Source organism: Phoxinus phoxinus, assembly GCF_949152265.1.
Source record: "Phoxinus phoxinus genome assembly, chromosome: 21".
Classification (NCBI taxonomy): Eukaryota; Metazoa; Chordata; class Actinopteri; order Cypriniformes; family Leuciscidae; genus Phoxinus; species Phoxinus phoxinus.
This window is the reverse complement of record NC_136896.1, coordinates 6,244,942-6,266,858: the sequence shown is the minus strand read 5'-3', so window position 1 is coordinate 6,266,858 and position 21,917 is coordinate 6,244,942. Positions and strand designations below refer to the sequence as shown.

Sequence of the window (21,917 nt, the reverse complement as noted above, 5' to 3'; positions counted from 1 at the left end):
ATCCCATCTACTCACTCTTTCTACTGCTTTTGTTTGACATTTACAATTTTTTGTGATATTCGCTCATGATGTATGAACATTTTCATTTGGGGTTAGGGTTTCTCTGGGATGAGTTAATTTTACTCAGATATTATATTAAGTTATACTCAATAACTGATTGTATTAAACAGAACTCAAAATGAATGAGTTACATCAGATTTCTAGTTCAGCATGCTTTGCTTCCGACATTTAAAGGAGAGTAAATGTTAAAATGTAATAGTTATTTTATGTTTTTGCTCAAGTTTAATAGGGGGAGATCTGTTATAGTCTCTGTTGGGGATTACCATTGTGGTGAAGAGTAGAGCCTGTGGTCAGATTGAGGATTGGGCCGGTTATATTAAGACTGTTGCTTTATTTAGCAGTTAACAGAAAGAGATTTGAGTTAAAGATTGTGATTTTATTAGTTTTATGCACTTAAGTTTTAGTTACACAAAGTATTTAAGTGGATTTGTTTAATTCAGTGGTTTCCAATCCTGGTCCTGCATGGGGACTCACCGGGAAGACATAGGCCTACAAAGGGTTAAGAAATATTATCGGGAACACTTTAGTTTAGGGTCCGATTCTCACTATTATCTGTTTGCTTATTAGCATGCACATCGAATATTAACTGTTTATTAATACTTTAAAAAATCACATATTAGCTAGGGAATAGGGATGCACCGAATATTCGGCCACCAAATATTTTCGGCTGCAAATGGCCCAAAAGTGCTTTTTCAGTTTTCGCCTAAAGACTTTTATCACCGAAACAATATGGCCAAAATTAATTCGTAGAATTGCGGTGGTTGCACCTGATATCATTTACCGTGCGTCCACATAAAGCTTCCTCTTTTTCATGGCTTGTTGCGCTTACGGTCAAATACACACGAAAACATTGTCAGAACGTTCGTCTTGCCGCGTATTCACATAAACACATCGGTAAAGTATTGAATTAACGTTAAAGGCCATTGCACACGGAGTCCGAAATTCGCATACGAAATTTTCGCACGTCAAAAAATAAATACGACCTCACGTTATGTCAATCACGCTTGCACACTGCCTCTGAAACTTTTGTCCGTCATAAAAAAAATCTAAACGGGTTCGATTTTCTGCGTTTTTCGCATCCGTAACAAGCAGTTTGAATGGTGTTTGAATGGTGCTTTGACAATTCAGAGCCACCGAATCACGAATACGAAAAAATGCATACAAAAATTTCGGACTCAGTGTGCAATGGCCTTAAGAGTTGTGAGTAAATGGGACGTGTGTGAGATCCACATGTGCAGCAGTGACATCAGAATCACAGAAGATGTCATTAGTGTTTCAATATTTATTATCCACTTTGCACATCTGCAATTCTTGGTGCATTTGTTGTTGTTAACGTTCTACAGTTAACACATGGGCTATGGCAGTCTTTGTTTTGATGCACTATTATGTCGAAGGCCTACAGAGAAAACAGTGTTGTATCTTTAAGCAGTTGCACTTGTTCTGAATGCACTTTCTTGTAGTCGTCCTACAGAGAAAAATGTAAAATGCACTTGACCTAAATGCACTTTGTTTTTATGAGAGAACATTTAATTGTAAAACCTTTCTGTAGGCCTGTAGCTACATTATTATTTAATGTACACATGAGTCGGGTCAAGTTAAAAAAAATTTAGTTTGAATTTGACTTTGCACTGTGCATTGTTGCAATGTGCTAAATAAATATTTGCATAATTTGTAATTGATTTATTCTTTGAAACTTTAACATTAATTTATGCAATTGCAATGCCTTGATTTGAATAAAGTTAGTGCACAGTCATAGCCATAAATGCAATGGTACTTATATTTGGCATAATTTCTTTCGGTTTTAGGTTGTCGGCCTTGGTTTCCTCTTTTTCGGTTTCGGCCAAGAATTTTCATTTCGGTGCATCCCTAATATTAATGCTTTATTCTGCATCCCTTAATCCACCCAATACCCAAATTGAACAACTAGCTCACTAATTATCAGTAATTAGGAACTTATTGAGGCAGAAGTTAATAGAGAGAATTGGACCCTAGAGACCCACTTTATTTGAAGGTGTCCTTGTTACAGTGTTATTATACACTTACGTACTGAATACTATTTTAGGAATAGGGTTTCGTGGTTATTTAATTATGCATAATTTACTATTATTAGCATGTACAAGAGATATAACAAGAAACACTGGTTTAAGACAATCGGTTTCCTCAAATAATTTGAGTTGAAATAGATATTAACTAATTGGTCTCGTGGATGTATCAAGTCAGTGAGAGGATCACACAGATGATCAAGCAGAATAACAGAAGTTTTAGTTCTGCACAATAATCATTTTACTACTCACTTCAACTCTAATTTTTGTTAAATGTATTCCTTGAAAAGTATACTTCTTCTACATGTCTTTAAAATAAATGTGATTGTACAGATCACTTTGACGCTTCCAGGAGCGTTCTGCCACAATGACGTTTCTAATCTCGCGTGCATCACTACTCCTGTTGGTTAATGGTAAGTTAGTTTGATGAAGTACAATCCTTCATTTCTTCCCCTTTCAATCCTTTAAATTTCACAATGAAGAAAATGTGTTTTGAAAATTTTGACAATTTACTGCTTGTTAGCACTTTACATGTGTATAGCTACAAACTAAAATTTGTCAAACTTATATGAGACAAGGTGTTTGGAATGTGAAAGAAATCATGAATTGTATGCCTCAAGGAAATCAATTAATGCTGGCATGTCATTTGTCATCTAAAAAGACTGAATTACGCATGGCATTCATTTCCTGCTAGTATAATTTGAATTGTACTAATATAATTGTACTTTTTGTCAATATAATATTGATTATTTTAGTTTGTAAATATTAGTTTAAAGTTTACATGATTCATGTAGGCAGAAAACCAAGTGGGGTATTTAACCGAATTAACTGAAACAGGCCAATGAAGTTTTTCTTTTCATAAGCAATGACATTTTTTTGTGGTTACTATTGTTCTTGTGGTTAGGCTGTGGGTGGATATGGGATTGCTTCACCTAATGAAAAATATCAGTGGTAATGAAAAATGTCAGTTGCATGACGCATAACTCCTCAGTTCTTAGTTTCATTTGCGTTTAAGCATGTGCTGTGCTACAGAAATAATGTATTATGTCAGATGTCACATTTATAAATCATAATTGTACATTAATCCATTACACAAAGCAGATTTGATGCTCAGGCAACTTATTAACATCAATGTTGAAAACAGTTGTGCTGCTTAATTTTTGTGGGAACCATGATATACTTTCTTTTTCAGTTATTTTTTAAATATAAAGTTCAAAAGAACAGCATTTATTTGAAATCTTTTGTAGCATTTAGGAACAATTGAATGCATCCTTGCTGAATAAAAGTGTACATTTCTTAAAAAAAAAAAAAAAAAAAATCCCAATCTTTTAAACATTAGAGTAAAATGTCTAATTGAACTTCATCCTTTCCTTCGTGGCAGTTGCTTTCAGCATCAGTGAAGATCCTTGTTCCAACTATGAATCTCTGGATCGTCCCTGGAGAGCCACGAATGAAAGTGGATTGTGGATTTGTGATGACTCTTTCTCCTGGAACGGCTGGTACCGGTTTTTCTACAATGGAATGGACATCCGAATGCCAGAGAGCTGTGTTAGTGGAGGCGGCTGTAACACGGACATCAGTCTGTGGCTCAACGGTTCCCATCCTCGGATAGAGGACGGAGTGGTGACCAGGGACATCTGTGGGGCGAGTTTTCTGAATGGCTGCTGTGATGATCGATTCTCCCCCATCAGAATCAAAGCTTGCCCAGGCCATTTCTATGTCTATGAACTTGTGAAGCCACAATATGGGTGTTCAGGATACTGCACTGGTACTGTGTTTTTTCCAGCTTTTTATAATGTATGTGTTATGTGAACTTTCATTTTCACTAATGTCTTAATTTATACCCTCTTTTTAGATATCAGCACAATATCCCAGACAGCTTCCACTGCAAGTCCAGCTATGATTACTGAATCCAGCCTTACCATCTGTAGGTCACTAATACTATCAAATAATGAATATAGTGCACATTAGACACTTTCTTTTCTTCAACTAAAGTTGTGCCTTAAAGGGATAGTTCACCTAAAAATTAAAATTGTCATCATTTACTCATCTTTATTTCATTCCAAAACGGTATGCAGTTTTGATATTCAGAAATTCAGAATTAAAAAATTCAGAAATTTTTAATAAAGTTGGTAACCAAACTGTTTTTATGACCATTGACCTTCATTGGATGGACAACAAAATAAATGTTTTTCAAATATATTATTTTATGTTCCACAGAAGAAAGAAAGTCAACCATATAGTTTCTAATTTTAAGAGAAGATAAAAAATAATAATTTGAACTCTAGATTAGAGGAGACCACACCACGACTATAACAATAATAACAGAGGAATTCTATAATTGGGCTCACTTTAATACGGTAGTGTTTTTTTCCCACCCGATGAACACTGATAGGTGATCAAAATCCATTCGACTTGGAAGTGTGCGCTGCAGTTATGTTAACATCAGTATTTTAGTTTATAGTTGTTTTAATATCATTATAGTGAATAGGACTTTAGATAGGATAGTTGGTGTGCATTGAACTTTAGAGTCATTTGAATTGCAAAACTTGTAACCATAGTATAGTTTCAATTAATAAATTGAAGTGCTTAAAATCAAAAGATAGCCTACAGTAATACATTTTCGCTGCATAGGTCCAACAATCTGTATTTAGCATTGCTTTTCCTTGCTGTCTGTGAATAGACACTACAACTGGCGTAGTTTAGCCTATATATGTGTAAGAACCTTCCATGGTACCAAACTGTCAGGATTTGAAATGACGTAACTTATTTCTTTTGGTCTCATCAGCTGCCATCAACACTGATCCATGCCACAACTACAACATTCTCGACAACTACTGGAGAAACACACTCAATTACTGGCATATGTATGGATATATATCTGGATATGATGACACTCTAGTTGAATGGCATGGCTGGTATCGGCTCTTCATTAATGGATCGAGTGCTCAGATGCCTGAGTGGTGTTTCAGTTATATGGCATGTGGAGGTTATAGTTCTCTGTGGCTTGATGGCTCTCATCCTCAGCTGGACGATGGAGTTGTTACTCGTGACGTCTACGGCTCTGTTAATGACCAGTGCAATTTCTACAGATCTGACCCAATCCAAGTTAAAGCTTGTCCTGAAAATTACTATGTTTACAAACTTACAAGGCCAAAGCCATCGATCCCAGTGCCTGTATATTGTGCAGGTACAGTTATTCTCCTTCATGCCTTACATAATTATCACTTTTCATATGACAACTGCATTTGCAGACTTGCTAATGCTAAATGGTATTAATTGTGTAGTCTTGGACTTATTTAATTCACAATACATATAATTCACTCTTTATAATTTCACTATAGTGACATTCAACTCTCCAAATACTGATCCCTGCTACAACTACACCAGTCTGGATGAGCCTTGGCGAGCCACTGACTATTCTTTCTTCAGTAATATCAGTAATATGTGCGATTATAATGCCAACTGGAATGGCTGGTACAGGCTGTTCTACAATGGTCAGAGTGCCCAGATAACAGAGTCATGTGTTGGTTATGGCATGTGTGGCTCAGAGAACCCACTGTGGCTCAACGGCCCTCACCCACAGCTAGAAGATGGCGTGGTCACCAGGAAAGTCTGTGGTTCAACAAGGAACGACTGCTGTGGTTACAGGTCTCATCCCATACAAGTCAAAGCTTGTCCAGGAAATTACTACGTGTATGAGTTTGTCAGGCCACTATTGTGCGCATCTTACTGTGCAGGTAAACATTTTTTCATCATTTAGACTCCTTGGTTTGGGGAATTTTTTATGTTTTGTTTGAAAATTATGGACTTTAATGTAAAAAAAATGTCCCTGGTACCAGATGTCACAACAAACCTTAATATCCCGTCTGCATCTACAACAACAGTGGCAATCCTACCCCTACAATCCATGTCTGAGCCTGTCAGTGACCTAGGTAAGCTATCGCACTTTTTCATAATGTAAAAAAAAAAGACTAACGTTTTTAGATTTTGTTTAATTTTCCCAGAACATTTCGATAATCTGGTACAGAACATTAATTCAATTTATTATTTTAGGTTTTATTTTCAAAACCATAATCTAATCTGCCCTGAATCTCGCAGGGGAATTGTTAGCCTATAGGCTAGCTACTTGTAGCTATAAGAATAACTACTGGTGGGTCATTCTACGAAAATGGTGGCTTTCCTGTCCCGGCCTCAATCACCAGGAAAAACACTTAAAAGTGTCAGATAATGACACAAAATATATGTTTTTTGTTTTAATTGAAGTGTTTTATTGTTAATAAAACATTTGTAAGACAGTTATATTGCAAACTATTTTTTATATATATTGTAGAACACGGTCAGCACCATGAAATTGGCTTGTCCCTCGGGTCAGGAGTCGTGGTTTAGTGACATATTTTGAGTTAAATAATGTATTTTGCTCCCCCTTTAAATGTCATAATACAAAGGGAAGTAGTATAGTTATTTAGTGGACTACTTAAAAAACTAAAATATAAACTAAATATTATAAATAATTTACAGGGAACACCTGTCCCTCAATTTCATGTCACTGGTGTTACAATAATAAAAAAAACACCACTTTGAAAAAATTCAACATCCTTGCCAACTTCTTCCTGGGTCAAAGGCTCAAGGTAGGCGTGGCTGTTTTGAAAAGCACATTGTGAGTGTGAACTCTCTCTTCACCTCTTAGCAATTTGATAAATAATTTGCTAATTTCATGCGAGGACTTAAGATGTGTCACTGGTGTTCTACAGTTTATAATAAGGGGAAAGGATATTTTATTAATATAATTTTTCAAATTGCATGATTAAGTGATTAATTTACAATTTAAGAAGTGTGGTTTGAGCTACTGTGGCCGCCATCTTAGATATGCCATTTTGTCTGCAGATTTGTCACTGGTGTTATCGTCACTGGTGTTACTGTTGCTGCTGGTAACACCAGTGACATGATGATAACACCAGTGACAATCAATAACATCACTAACTTTTTTCTCAACATAAGGTTTCATAAAAGCCTCAACAATTATATTAATAAAGACTTGTTAGCATTTCATTACTGTTTTAATATTGTAAACACATAAAATTGCTATCCTTTTGACAGATATGTCACTGGTGTTACATTGCGTCACTGGTGTTACCGCATGGCATATTGGTTTTCTGGCATCAGAGTTGCCCAGTTTCATAGAATATGGTTTTTGTATCTACCTAACTGTTGCTGCATTCATTAGTAAGCATTTTAAGGATATGATCATTCAATTTTGAACACTAAACTTCAATTATTTCTAATGTTACAACAAAAAACACAATGGTAGCAATAGAAAAATGTCACACAATAGAACTTTACACATGCCTGTTTAAAGTAAATTATTACTAATTAAGACAATTTCTTAATATTACATTAACTTTTTCTTTATATGATTATGTATGCAAATTAAATAGTCAAATTACATTCTGGGAAGCCTGAATTGTCATCTAAAATATAGGTAACACCAGTGACAAAAAAGCAGCACAAGCATTTTTGAATGTAATGTAGTAAAAATATAAAAATACATTAAGCTGTCATTTAAGTTTATTTATAATGTTAAGAGGTTGACTATTATCTGACTATAGATTTTGGTATAAAAAAAAGAATTACATTTTTAAAAAGTTGTCTGTTCAAAAAGCCACCATTTTCATAGAATGACCCTGGTACCTTGCACTGTGAGATTTGCAGTGAAAATAACATTATGAAAATCAGATGAAATAATCCCTCTAGAGAAACGTAGCTGGTCTTATTATTCCTACTGCCTAGCATAATCTCTAGACCAGTGGTTTTAAACATGCGGTTGAGAACACAATACTAACATGAACTGTTAATGAAACGTATGGACACTGATTCTGATGAATGGAATGAGCATTTTAGCTTACCTGCATGCAAATCCTTCCCAGCTAACACACAAAGTACATGTTACATAATTGGTACTTTTTGATAATTCAATTACTTACTAATTTTGAACGTAACTACGACGCTGCATGCTCGTAACTTATTTCGCTCCTTATAGTGAAGTAACAGCGCGAGCCTCCGCATTTGCGCGTGCAATTGAAGAGTGCGCGCTACTGTATGAAAGACAAAGATTCAAAAACATGTTATCAACAATTAAAATACGCCATGATTCAGACGTCAGTTCCCGGAGAGAGAGTTCACTCAAAACTGTGAACTCATCATTTACTCACCCTCATGTTGTTTCAAACATGTATGAGCTTCTTTCTGATTTTTACAAAAGAATATATTTTGAAGAATGTTGCAAACCAAACAGTTGCTGGTCCCCATTGACTTCCATAGTATTTTCTATATTTGCATGAAATTATACATGCTCTTACATGAATTTTAGTCTTCTGTCCAATAGCTTTTGATATTTTCAGGAAGCCAATCTAGTACAGTATGTCACATTGCTAAAGCAGCGCATAAACCGTCACAAAAGCAGCCATACAATTAATTCTAGCTGTTATGAAGTGTACAGTAGGCTTCTCAGTAACAATCCAGATTGCTTGCTGAAATAAATGTGTGGTTCTAGAAAATAAAAAGGTTTCAATAAGTGCCACCTGCTGGCAACACCTGTAAATTTAAGCACAAGAAAAGCTCACGTTGTTTTCCAAAGACAGATATTGATAACAATTGTCTGTATCTTAACCTGCATTGATTGCGCACCTCCACTGTAACCTATTTCTCCACACAAATGTTAATGCTTTGATGTTAAGTTTGTTTTGATTAGCCTACTGTTAAAGCTAGAATGTCCACTAATGCAATTTTATTTTTATATTTTTTTTCATAAAACTGCAATTTAAATATATTATTTCTATAGGCTATACAAAAGAGACAAAAAAAAGGACAAATAAATAAGCTGATCTAGCATGTTAAATGGTGGTTACCTAGTGTATGAACTAGAGATGCACCGACTGATCGGCTGGTGACCGGAATTGGCCGATTTTCACGTGATCGGCCATGACCGGCGACCGGCCGGTCAGTCTGACATATGCCGATTTTATGCCGGTCAAATGCACTCGGGTGCCGCATGATTAACATCGCACAACATCAGCATCACACGTGCACACGAACGCACTAGGTCCTGCGTTCGTGTGCACGTGTGAGACACCTCGTGAATTAGCCTACGGCCGTTTCACACAGCAAGCGTGAGCAGCGCATATTTTTTTCGGCGTGTGATTTAACAAGAACTGGAGTAGGCTATGTCAGAAAAGAAAATGAAGACTCAAAAATATTTATAGAAAATGTACCCATTTAAACTTGTTTTTATTATTCAGTTTGGGTAAAGTTATGGTGTGTGCGCTGTAAAGTGGTTAGAAAAAAATGGATCGGAATCGGCTAAAATCAGTATTGGCAGGTCAAACTCAATGAAAAATCGGAAATCGAATCGGCCTAGAAAATTGTAATCGGTGCATCTCTAAACGGCACTCCCCATTAGGCGAAGAACCCGTATGACTTACTATTTCCGGCGAGATTCTGATGCGCATTCGATGGACACTGCGACGCAACTGACGCTGGTAGATCACATGATAATGATAACATGGCAAACGTAGTATACATCCGGATTACATGTCAAACGTAGTATACATCCGGATTACATGTCAAACGTAGTATACATCCGGATTACATTCATACCACACACATTCATTCTATATAGAACATACTTTTTAACAGTCGTGAAGTTCAAATTCAAATGTAGAACAGACAGTAGGCCTACACAATTTTGGATGCACAAATGTTGTTTCTTTGACTACACACTTCGCAAGTCACTCAAAATAGTCTTGTATGGAAGCTTGTTTCCGCCACTGAATAAAGACTTTAAAAAAAAGATATTTCGCAAACATAAAGTTGGCTCTTTTAGATGATTAATTCAACACTGGATCAAAACAATGCATCACTAAATTGGCTTTCAGCATAATTCAAGAAGAGAATTCCATTGGTTCCTATTTATTTTCAAATAAACTATTTTGACTGTCCTCCATATCTGAAAGAACTCTTGGTTCCTTGTAGTTCTATGTATCCACTTAGTGATATGCAATATCTCGTCTTTACTGTACCATGAATCTTAGCTGCTGGACATAAAGCTTTTCATTTATAAAGCTACTAGCGATTGGAATAATCTTTGGAATTTTGATGTGTATAACTTAAAACTCATATATGAAAAGTAATTCATATTATAACTTTTTTTTTCTTTTTTCTCAGCCCTCACCTTTGACCCCTGCAATAACTACACCATACTGGACAATCCTTGGAGAGCAACAGACAATCGATATACCTTTAATTTGATGTGTGACGATAATGTCAACTGGGTCGGCTGGTATCGTCTCTTCATTCAGGGCCAGAGTGTTCACATGCCAGACACATGTGTTGATCGGCTAAGCTGTGGCACTCATGCTCCACTGTGGATAAATGGTTCACATCCACGAGTCGAGGATGGAGTGGTCACTCTAGGTGTCTGTGGTCACTGGAGCAATGACTGCTGCTATTTCCAATCCGATCCTATTAATGTTAAAGCCTGCCCAGGAAATTACTACGTCTATGAGTTTGTTAGCCCAACTTTCTGCTATGGGGCCTACTGTGCAGGTAAGCATAATTTGCATTCACCAATGTATGTGTTTGTGTATTGTATTACATATGTGTTTTGTTAGACATATTGTGGATGTACAGTAAATACATTAGCATGTGACTTTTGTACATATGTAATTCATATTTGTACCAGTTTATTAATTAATATTTATTAAATGTTTTGCAGAAGTCAGGAACATTAGCATCAACATTCCTACTGTCACTCCAGAGACAACCTTGGCTGGTAATGTAGTATGATATGCCCTCTATGTGGAATACAAAGCTGCCATAATAATAAATAAATATTGCAAGAAATGTAAATAAAACAAAAAGAAATAAACAAATAAATAAATATGTTGTAATAAAAAAATATCACTATTTCTCACTATTATTTATTTCTAATCTGGACATTCTTAAACACTTAATGTGGCTTAATGTACTAAGACAGTGATATTGGATAGCCAAACTCAGCACACATCTTATTAATAAAGCATACAGATGAGCAAAAGAGCAAACACAACAAGCAAGTTTCCATTAAATGCTTTCATTCTATAGCAAACCGTTATAAAGAAAACTCCTAACATAGCTAAATGCATTAAGACAGTTTTTAAATACCAAATTCAGTATAAATAATACACCTTATAGATGATGTACCTTATAGGCAAGCAGATGAGCCCAGAATATGAACGAAACATGCCAAGTGCTTTGCGTTCATATTTTGGGCTCATCTGCTTTCCTGTACATAGTAAGCCTATATTCTATTAATACACGGTATACTGAATTGACTTCAATATCATTGTCTTAGTCCATTAAGCCACGTGAAGAATTGAGCTTGCATTTCGTTTGGTCTCACCACAAGGTGTCACTGTGGCATCAAAGCTTTGTCCTTGCATACGTTAACTCTCTGAGCTCGACTGCTATGTCTGAGGTAAAACATGCCCCCCTCACTACCATCCAGACAAACATATTAAGACATAAATATACATATATAAATACATAAATGTGGAAATAAATGAATGGAAAAAATACAATTATACATAAATAAGAAATAAAAAGTATAAATACATTTTTATATTATTTATTTATTTATTATTTCGGCAGCTTTTGGCATTCCATACTCTACCTGACGGTTGCTGTTCTCTTTCTAACATCCGTTCGGTATCTCACAAAGGGAACACCTCTGGCGTGACCGACTGTGGAAGCACCAATTACACCACGTCTGTCAGACTGACAGACCAATCGCTACAGCGATCAGGGAGTGCCGCCTCCCTGGTATATAACTCGCTGCAGCCCCCTGCTGCGTCATTCTTACTTTCTTCCCCGTGAAGATTGTGGAAGCTGTACTCACTGACACATTTTGGATTTTCTGCTCAACGGTTTACAGACGAAGCCAACCGGTAACGTCGTAAATGCTGAAAACCTATATTGCTGTTAAAAGTGCATTTTCTTGTGAGTGTGAGAAAATGTCTGCGTCAAGGCGAGTTTTTTCCACCCCTAGAGAATAAACAGCCTTATCTTCTAATCTAATACGATTCAGTTCGTATTAGATACCAGAAAATAAGAGTTTATTTTCAGAATTACTCTGTATTCAATGCTCCGGGATAGTAAACCTGAAACACTGTGAAAGTTTACTGAACGAAGAGGGTGAAGATATGACCATGGCTAGAAGGGAAGAGAGCACGGGAGGAAAGGATGCTCCTGTGGCTTATGGTTTTCGGCGAGAGATCCGCATTCGCTCTGCAAATCGTGCTTGGGTGTTAAGCATGGCCAAGCAGCGGTATCTAACCCAGAGGGCTGGCCTAACTGTTCTGGTTTCCCTACTACTAAGATCTGTGAAAGGAGACTTAAAATTGCAATATCAGGAAACAAGGACCCATGCTCCTCCTCTCAGACTCAGCCCAGAGAGGAGACAGTTAAACAGCTACCGGAGCCAGGTACCTGGAGCGAGTTTATGGATGTGGAGTCCCTAGACCTCCCCCCTGTCTTTGGAGATGATGGGAAGATGAGGAATTATCCCCTCCTCTTCTAGACGAGGAAGAGGATGACGCCATCCTCCCTCCTAATTCATCTCGTCCACCGAGTAACCAGAGTGGGGACCCTGCCTCTTCCCCCGCGGTGGACTTAGACCTCCTAGAAGTCGTCCAAACTTTCCATCGACTGGCCCTCCCAGCAGGTCGGCCAAGAGGCAGAGGGGGATCTCTACGATGATAAGAGGTTACCGTCACGCCTCGCGCTGGTCAGACAATTCATCCCTGCAGTCCCGGCATGCATGGCGGAGATGAAGAGACATTGGGACAAACCCTTCTATCACGGGTGCCTGTTAATGGTTTTGCACATTTGGATATTCAGGATATGAGGGAGCTGGGGTTGGCTGACCCTCCCCCGGTGGAGCTTTTAGTGGCCAACCACCTACATCCAAGTCGAAGAGCTGCATTTTCGTTGGTTTTTGTCTGCAATAGCCGTAATTCCCCTGGGACTGTTGAGGATGAGAGACTTTCAGAACTGGACTGCGACATCGATGCCGGCTTCTTTACCCTGGTGGGAGAAGATGCACCGCTGGGTGTGAATGCTCTAGCCCGAGTTGTGGATAGCGGAGATTATCCCACTTCTATACGACCAGCCCTAGTCTCTCCTGCTCCGCAAAGACCTTCTCTCTCAGGCGAACGGAGAGATATTTCATCCTGTCCCTCACAAGATGGCTCTCTTGGCTTGGCCCGTGAGAGGATGAATTTAAACACCACTGGGTTACGCCCTGATGTGATCAAAACGATTCAGAGTGCGAGAGCAGCCTCTATGCGCTCTTTGTATGATCATAAGTGGAGAGTTTTTAAACGATGGTGTGCAGAGAGACGAATCATCTCGTTCTTATGCTCTGTATCAGATGGTCTCTTGTTTCCTGCAGGAACTATTAGATACAGGTAGAGGCTTTTCCACAGTAAAGGTCTATCTTTCCGGCATTTCGCCATGTCATGCGATGTGGGGCTGGATTCTGGAACGATAAACTAGCACTCCTTGATATGTCGATTTATGAGAGGGGCGAGACGGTTACTTTCCTGATCCCGCCCTGGGCTTTATCTGTGGTCCTGACGCACTCTCTCTGCCTCCTTTTGAACCATTACTGAGTATTGATTTACAGCGTCTTTCTTTGAAGACAGCTTTACTACTGGCTCTCACTGCAGCAAAGCGAGTGAGTTACATGCTTTGTCTGTACATTCTTCCTGTATGCAGTTTGCAGCAAGTAGATCAAAAATTATGCTGAAAACTAATCCGGCATTCGTTCCTATGGTCAGAGAGACAGGAGCAAACAGATCCGTAGATTTGTTGCCGTTCTATCCACCGACTTTTCTTCATCAGAGGAAGAGCGGTTACATTGTCTGTGCCCGGTGCACGCTCTGCACACTTATGTTCAGAAAAAATGTGTGTTTCGAAGGAGCAGTCAGCTCTTTGTCTCATGAGCTGACAGTTACAAGGGGAGACCTATTTCACGTCAGCGGCTCTCTCATTGGATGGTGAATGCGACTGTAATGTGTTACAGGGATGCAAATGTACAATCCCCACCAGGGCTTCAAGCTCATTCCACTAGAGGGTTCCTCATGGGTGGTGCGCTGTTCATGGGTGTCTCTATTCAGGACATATGTGCTGCGGCAAGCTGGGCATCACTGCACACTTTTGTCAGATACTATAGACTGGATGCCATCATTGGCTCACTCAGTGCTCGGTGTGGGAGCGGCGAGTGTAACATCATAACACTTCACACACGTCTCTTATTTTTATTCCGTTTCCACTTAAACACCCTGGTGTTGTCCACCTAAGGGGTTTTATAGAGGCTTATAAGGGCATGCGTTTCACTTTAGTGTCACAACCAAGGCCATTAGTTACCTCTTTCAGTGTTGCGTCTGCTCATACAGCATATCTGCAAAACGGGAGTGGTCTATATCCCTTAGTGAGATACCGAACGGATGTTAGAAAGAGAACGTTAGGTTACTTGTGTAACCCCGGTTCTCTGATAACAGAAGTGAGGTATCTCACCTTACCGCCCTCCTTGCAGACTACACTGTGAAGAAGATACAGTATGTGTAGAATGACGCAGCAGGGGGATGCAGCAAGTTATATACCAGGGAGGCGGGACTCCCTGATCGCTGTAGCGATTGGTCTGTCTGTCTGATATGACGTGGTGTAATTGGTGCTTCCACAGTCGGTCACGCCTGAGGTGTTACCTTAGTGAGTTACCTCACTTCTGTTATCAGAGAACCGGGGTTACGCAAGTAACCTAATGTTTTAACAGGTTGTATCATGGAAATCTGTGTTGTTCAGTAGGGGATGTGTTTGTGTCCGTACATTTTAGACTGTAGATAAAACAGTGTTTTACCAGCAACTAATCCCTTTTCAGACCTTCATGTAGAAGTTATTTACATATTTTTTACATAATAATATTTCATTTTAACTTTCATTTGAATATTTAACACTTTATTTTTTAATAAATTGTAAGAAATTTAGCTATACAAGATCTTTACACTTCATTTTATGTATATATATATATACATAAAAACATTTTTTTTTGTAACAGAGGCTGTCCACATTGATCCCTGCTACAACTACACAGCCCTAGATGAGCCTTGGAGAGCAACCAACAATAACTCTTTATACCATTGTGATGATATTGTTAATTTTGTTGGCTGGTATCGTCTCTTCATTGAGGGTAAAAATGCTCAGATGCCAGAAACATGTGTTGATCAGTTGAGCTGTGGCACTGTTGCTCCACTGTGGCTTAATGGTCAACACCCAAGAGTCGAGGATGGGGTTGTCACCCGACATGTCTGCGGCCACTGGAACAATGACTGCTGCAATTATGAATTTAATTCAATGAAAGTGAAAGCCTGCCCTGGCAATTATTATGTATATGAGTTCATCAACCCGAGGTTCTGCTTTGTGGCTTACTGCGCAGGTAAATATATTTACATTCACCCTTGCATATGTAAGTGTATATTTTGTATGCAACTAATATTCATCCTAATATTTTCAGATGTTATGAGGAATGATATCACCAACTATACAACTGTCACGCCACAGACCACCCCAACTGGTAATGTAGCTAATCTTCTATAACTGTATAGTCAGATCTGTATCATGGAAAAAAACGAGGAACAAGTTGTGTCTCTGGGTAAAGTTGATAAAAAAGTTAAATATAAAATCTCAAATTTAGCATAATTACCAAATCAAACTTAATGAAAAAACAACAACAACAATAATAACGATTACTTAAACAACTAAATAATTAGTAAATCTAATCAGGTATATTTGAAAATGTTTGGGCGGGAGAAAAAACACTGAAAAGGTTGACGATCACTGTTGCACTTTGTACGCATATCAGAGTTGACATGTAAAATGGCAAAAACAACTTTCTTTCTTTTTTTCCCTTTACAGAAGAGAGCACCACACACATGACCACCACTGGCTCAAGTCTTCCCTCAGGTATTGTTTAAAAACAATTTTGGGGGGTTAAGGCTACTGAAAAGGTGGACAATCACTGTTGCGCTCTGTAGGCAGCCGCGGCCTTACCTATGTTTCACCCGTTTCAATTGAAACGGGCCCCGCCCTCCAAGGGGGGCCCCAACAGACCAGCAAAATCCTATTCATTTTCTCCGTTGGATATTGATTTTCAGCCATAATGTCTAAACCATCCAAGGTAGATTGACCACGAGCTACGAGGTTGTGAAACGAAAGTTTCTGCTCAAAGCCACAAGGTATGAAATCAACCTTGTTATTTGCAATCTTCTGGAGAAATACTGATTGGTCGAACTCGCGCCGTGGTTACCATGGCGACGTTTACCGCCCCCGCGAACGGCTGTCTGAAGTATAATATCGGTAGTTTATGTGTCTATACCTTTGCCTTTTTTGCCGTTTGGTTAAAATGTTACTTTGAGCAGGAAAGTTGGGGATGTTTGAGCTGTTTTTTTTTTTTAAGTCAGCCCAGACAGCTGAAAATATAGCTACTGCGCAAATCTTTAAGCAGTGAAGTTGCCCTGCGTGAAAGGAAGAGGCTTATTCCAACGTAAAACGCTGTATAATTGTATATAGTTTTAATCAAATAAGGTTGGATTTCTATGTTGAGCTGCCTCTTCATGAAGCTGAAAGTGCACGTAATAAAATAATATACCATTGATGCAAATGAACAGGAATGAATTGCTTTTTCCGCTATATTATGTTTCTGTTTTATGTGGGTAGGGCCCCATATTAATTATTGAAACGGGTCCCCAGATGCTTATAGCGGGCCCCCATCGCTGTCTGTAGGCATATCAGAGGCATGTAAAATAGACAGATATAATGTTTTTCTCTTTACAGAAGAGAGCACCACACACATGACCAGCACCAGTTCAAGTCTTCCTTCAGGTATTTTTTAAACAATTTTTGGAGGGGGAAAAGGTGGACGATCACTGTTGCGCTCTGTAGCCTAAGCATATCAGAGTTGGCATGAGAAAATGTTTTCTTCTTTTTTCCCCCTTTACAGAAGAGAGCACCACACACATGACCAGCACTGGATCAAGCCTTATCTCAGGTATTATTATTTTTTAAATTTGGGGGGGAAAGGCCACTGAAAAGGTGGACAATCACTGTTTCGCTCTGTAGGCATATCATAGTTGGCATGTAAAATAGACAAATATAATGTTTCCTGTTTTTTCTCTTTACAGAAGAGAGCACCACACACATGAGCACCACCAGTTCAAGTCTTCCCTCAGGTATATTTGAAACAATTTTCTTTGGGGGGGAAAGGCCACTGATAAGGTCGACGATCACTGTTGCGCCCTGTAGACATTTCAGAGTTGGCATGTAAAACGGGGGGAACAAAATATGTTTCATTTTTCCTTTACAGAAGAGAGCACCACACACATGACCACCACTGGATCAAGCCTTCTCTCAGGTATTTTTAAAACCATTTTTTGGAGAAAAAGGTGAACAATACCTGTTGCGCTCTTTAGGCATGTAACTTGGTAAACAAAGCAAAACGTTTTCATTCTGTGGCGTATACACTCTTGCGACACTAGTTTAGAGAAACACTGCCATTTTAAAGTACAATAACATAGTTGCAAGGTTGTGAATGCATCTGTCAAGTATTTTTTGATGCATTCACCCCCAACCTTGCCCCTACCCCTTAACCACGCCTCCCCAAACCACCCCACCATCCTCTTTTCTAAAAACTAAAATATGGTTACCCTACTTCAGGTATACTCAGGGGGGAGTCCACTAAAAAAGATGGACAATCACTGTTGCTCTCTGTAGGCATATCAGAGTTGGCATGTAAAATAGCTAAATATATTTTTACATTTATTTTTCCCTTTACAGAAGAGAGCACCACACACATGACCAGCACTGGATCAAGTCTTACCTCAGGTATATTTGAAAAATTTGGAGGGTGGAAAAGGCCACTGAAAAGGTGGACGATCACAGTTGCCATGTTTAAATAGCGAAAAACAACTTTTTTCCTATGTTTTCCCCACTTTACAGAAGAGAGCACCACACGGATGACCACCACCAGTCCAAGTCTTTCCTCAGGTATTTTTTGGGGGGGCTACCTTATTAGTCTACTAATAAGGTGGGCGATCACTGTTGCGCTCTGTATATCAGAGTTGGCATGTAAAATAGCACAATATAATTTTGCCTCTTTTTTTTCTTTCCAGAAGAGAGCACCACACACATGACCACCACTGGATCAAGCCTTCTCTCAGGTATTTTTGAAACCATTTTTTGGGGAAAAAGGTGAACAATACCTGTTGTGCTCTTTAGGCATGTAACTTGGCAAACAATTTTTTTATTTTTATTTTTTATTCTGTGGCGTATACATGCTTGCAACACTAGTTGAGAGAAACACTGCTATTTTAAGATATGTCAGTGCAAGATGCTTTCAGTTAAAACAGCTGAAACTTGCATTTTAGTCTGGGACTATCCTTAAGCCTTGTCTGTGAAACCGGGGGTAAGTGTTTTAAAAGGTTACTAAAATCATTAACATGTAGATGAAATCAAACAGAACATGTTTAAATGGATCTAAATCCTTTTTGTTTCTTGCCTAAAATAAATGAAAAAATCGTGTTGATTACATTACGTAATCCCTAGACTGTGGTGAGGGCACTGATTTGGTGGAATAGGTTTATTTAGCCTACATGATATTACATGCAGTACTTACAGTATGGTGCTGAGGTACAGTACACATTTCGGAAACACTGGATCAAAATGACTTGTGAATGACAATGACTTATTGATGTAATGTTGCTGAAGGGTTGGAGAGAAGTTTTTATTTCATTGTATTTAACTGTTAAAGAAATATCAGCTGAACGTTGTTTTAACTATGCAAAACTTGTTGTTTGTTTTCTATTGTCTTTTCTAAATGAAAAGATGATCTACAATTTTGATGTGTATAAATTACAACTCATGTGTATATATGAATAATAATTTCTATTCTTTTTATAAGTTTTTTTTTTCTTTTTCTCACAGCCCTCACCTTTGACCCCTGCAATAACTACACCATACTGGACAATCCTTGGAGAGCAACAGACAATCGATATACCTTTAATTTGATGTGTGACACTAATGTCAACTGGGTCGGCTGGTATCGTCTCTTCATTCAGGGCCAGAGTGTTCACATGCCAGACACATGTGTTGATCGGCTAAGCTGTGGCACTCATGCTCCACTGTGGATAAATGGTTCACATCCACGAGTCGAGGATGGAGTGGTCACTCTAGGTGTCTGCGGTCACTGGAGCAATGACTGCTGCTATTTCCAATCCGATCCTATTAATGTTAAAGCCTGCCCAGGAAATTACTACGTCTATGAGTTTGTTAGCCCAACTTTCTGCTATGGGGCCTACTGTGCAGGTAAGCATAATTTGCATTCACCAATGTATGTGTTTGTGTATTGTATTACATATGTGTTTTGTTAGACCATCTGTCTGTTTTTAGCATATTGTGGATGTACAGTAAATGCATTAACACGTGCCTTTTGTACATATGTAATTAATATTTGTATTGGTTTGTTAATTAATATTCATTAAATGTTTGCAGAAGTCAGGAACAATAGCATCAACATTCCTACTGTCACTCCAGAGACAACCTTGGCTGGTAATGTAGTATGATATGCCCTCTATGTGGAATACAAAGCTGCCAAAATAATAAATACATATTCAAAGAAATTTAAATAAAACTAAAATAAATAAATACATCCATAAAGATACAAAGGAATGTACATGAGAAATTAAAAGTATGAATGCAATTTTTTTTCTTTGTATATTTGTTTGTGTATTTATTTATTTATTATTTCGACAGCTTTGGCATTCTATACTCTACCTGACTGTTGCTGTTTTTGATGGGTTGTATCATGAAAATCTGTGTTGTTTAGTAGGGATGTGTTTTTTTTATTATTATCTACAGTCTAAAATGTACAGACACAGTGTTTTACCAGCAACTAGTGCCTTTTCAGACCTTCATGTAGAAGTTATTTACATTTTTTATTTTCATAATAATTTATCATTTTAACTTTCATTGTAACACTTTATGTTTGAATAAATTGTAAGAAATGTAGCTATACAAAATCTTTACACTTACAATTTATATATATATAATGTACTTCTTCTTTTTGTAACAGAGGCTGTCCACATTGATCCCTGCTACAACTACACAGCCCTAGATGAGCCTTGGAGAGCAACCAACAATAACTCTTTATACCATTGTGATGTTAATGTTAATTTTGTTGGCTGGTATCGTCTCTTCATTGAGGGTAAAAATGCTCAGATGCCAGAAACATGTGTTGATCAGTTGAGCTGTGGCACTGTTGCTCCACTGTGGCTTAATGGTCAACACCCAAGAGTCGAGGATGGGGTTGTCACCCGACATGTCTGCGGCCACTGGAACAATGACTGCTGCAATTATGAATTTAATTCAATGAAAGTGAAAGCCTGCCCTGGCAATTATTATGTATATGAGTTCATCAACCCGAGGTTCTGCTTTGTGGCATACTGCGCAGGTAAATATATTCTATTGAAATATATACATTGAAAAGGTGGACGATCATTGTTGCGCTCTGTAGGCATATCAGAGTTGGCAAGTCAAATTGCCAAACATTTTTTTTCCCTTTACAGAAGAGAGCACCATACACATGACCACCACCAGTTCAAGCGTTCTCTCAGGTATTTTTGAAACAATTTTTGGAGGGGGGAGAAAGGTGGACAATCACTGTTGCGCTCTGCATGTCAGAGTTGATATGTAAAATAGCAAAATACAATTTTTCCTCTTTTTTTTTTTATTTAAAGAAGAGAGCACCACACACATGACCACCACCAGTTCAAGTCTTCCCTCAGGTAATTTTTCAAATTTGGGCGGGAAAAAGGCCACTGATAAAGTAGACGATCACTATATGCATATATGAGTTGGCAGTTGAAATGAAAAAAATGAAAAAAACACAATATTTATTTTCCCTTTACAGAAGAGAGCACCACACACATGACCACCACCAGTTCAAGTCTTCCCTCAGGTATAGTTGAAAAACATTTGCGCGGGAAAAACCCACTGAAAAGGTTGACGATCACTGACACTCTGTAGGCATATCAGAGTTGGCAAGTAAAATGGCAAAACATTTTTTTTCTATTTACAGAAGAGAGCACCACACACATGACCACCACCAGTTCAAGTCTTCCCTCAGGTATTTTTTTTTTCAAATTTGAGCGGAAAAAAGGCCACTGAAAAGGTGGACTATCACTGTATGCATATATGAGTTGGCAGTTTAAATGAAAAAAAGAAAAGAAAAACACACTATTTATTTTCTCTTTTCAGAAGAGAGCACCACACAAATGACCAGCACTGGAAGCCTTCTCTCAGGTATTTTTTCAAATTTGGGCGGGAAAAAGGCCACTGAAAAGGTGGACGATCACTTTTGCGCACTGTAGTCATGTCAAATTTGACGTGAAATAATAAAAATTTAAAACTATATTTATTTTCCCTTTGTAGAAAAGAGCACCACACACATGACCAGCACTGAATCAAGCTTTCTCTCAGGTATTTTTGAAAAAAAAATTTGGGGAAAAGGGCCACTGAAATGTGGACACTCACAGTTTCGCTCTGTAGGCATATCAGACTTGACATGTAAAATAAATTAAAAAAATAATAATCTATTGATTTTCCCTTTACAGAAGTGAGCACCACACACATGACAAGCACTGGATCAAGTCTTCCCTCAGGTATTTT

General features: G+C 38.1%; 1 protein-coding gene across 1 annotated transcript; it reads left to right on the top strand.

The window, feature by feature from the left end:
• Positions 1-2,469: 2,469 nt before the first annotated feature.
• LOC306989057 (uncharacterized protein) lies at positions 2,470-21,619 on the top strand (the record flags this gene model as incomplete). Its single annotated transcript, XM_079594376.1, has 14 exons — positions 2,470-2,515; positions 3,484-3,870; positions 3,958-4,029; positions 4,891-5,292; positions 5,447-5,842; positions 5,945-6,037; positions 10,326-10,706; positions 10,876-10,932; positions 15,256-15,633; positions 15,712-15,771; positions 19,176-19,556; positions 19,743-19,799; positions 20,323-20,700; positions 21,507-21,619. The coding sequence occupies 14 exons, from the start codon at positions 2,470-2,472 to the stop codon at positions 21,617-21,619; spliced, it is 3,201 nt and encodes a 1,066-aa protein (XP_079450502.1).
• Between the last annotated feature and the right edge of the window lie 298 nt (positions 21,620-21,917).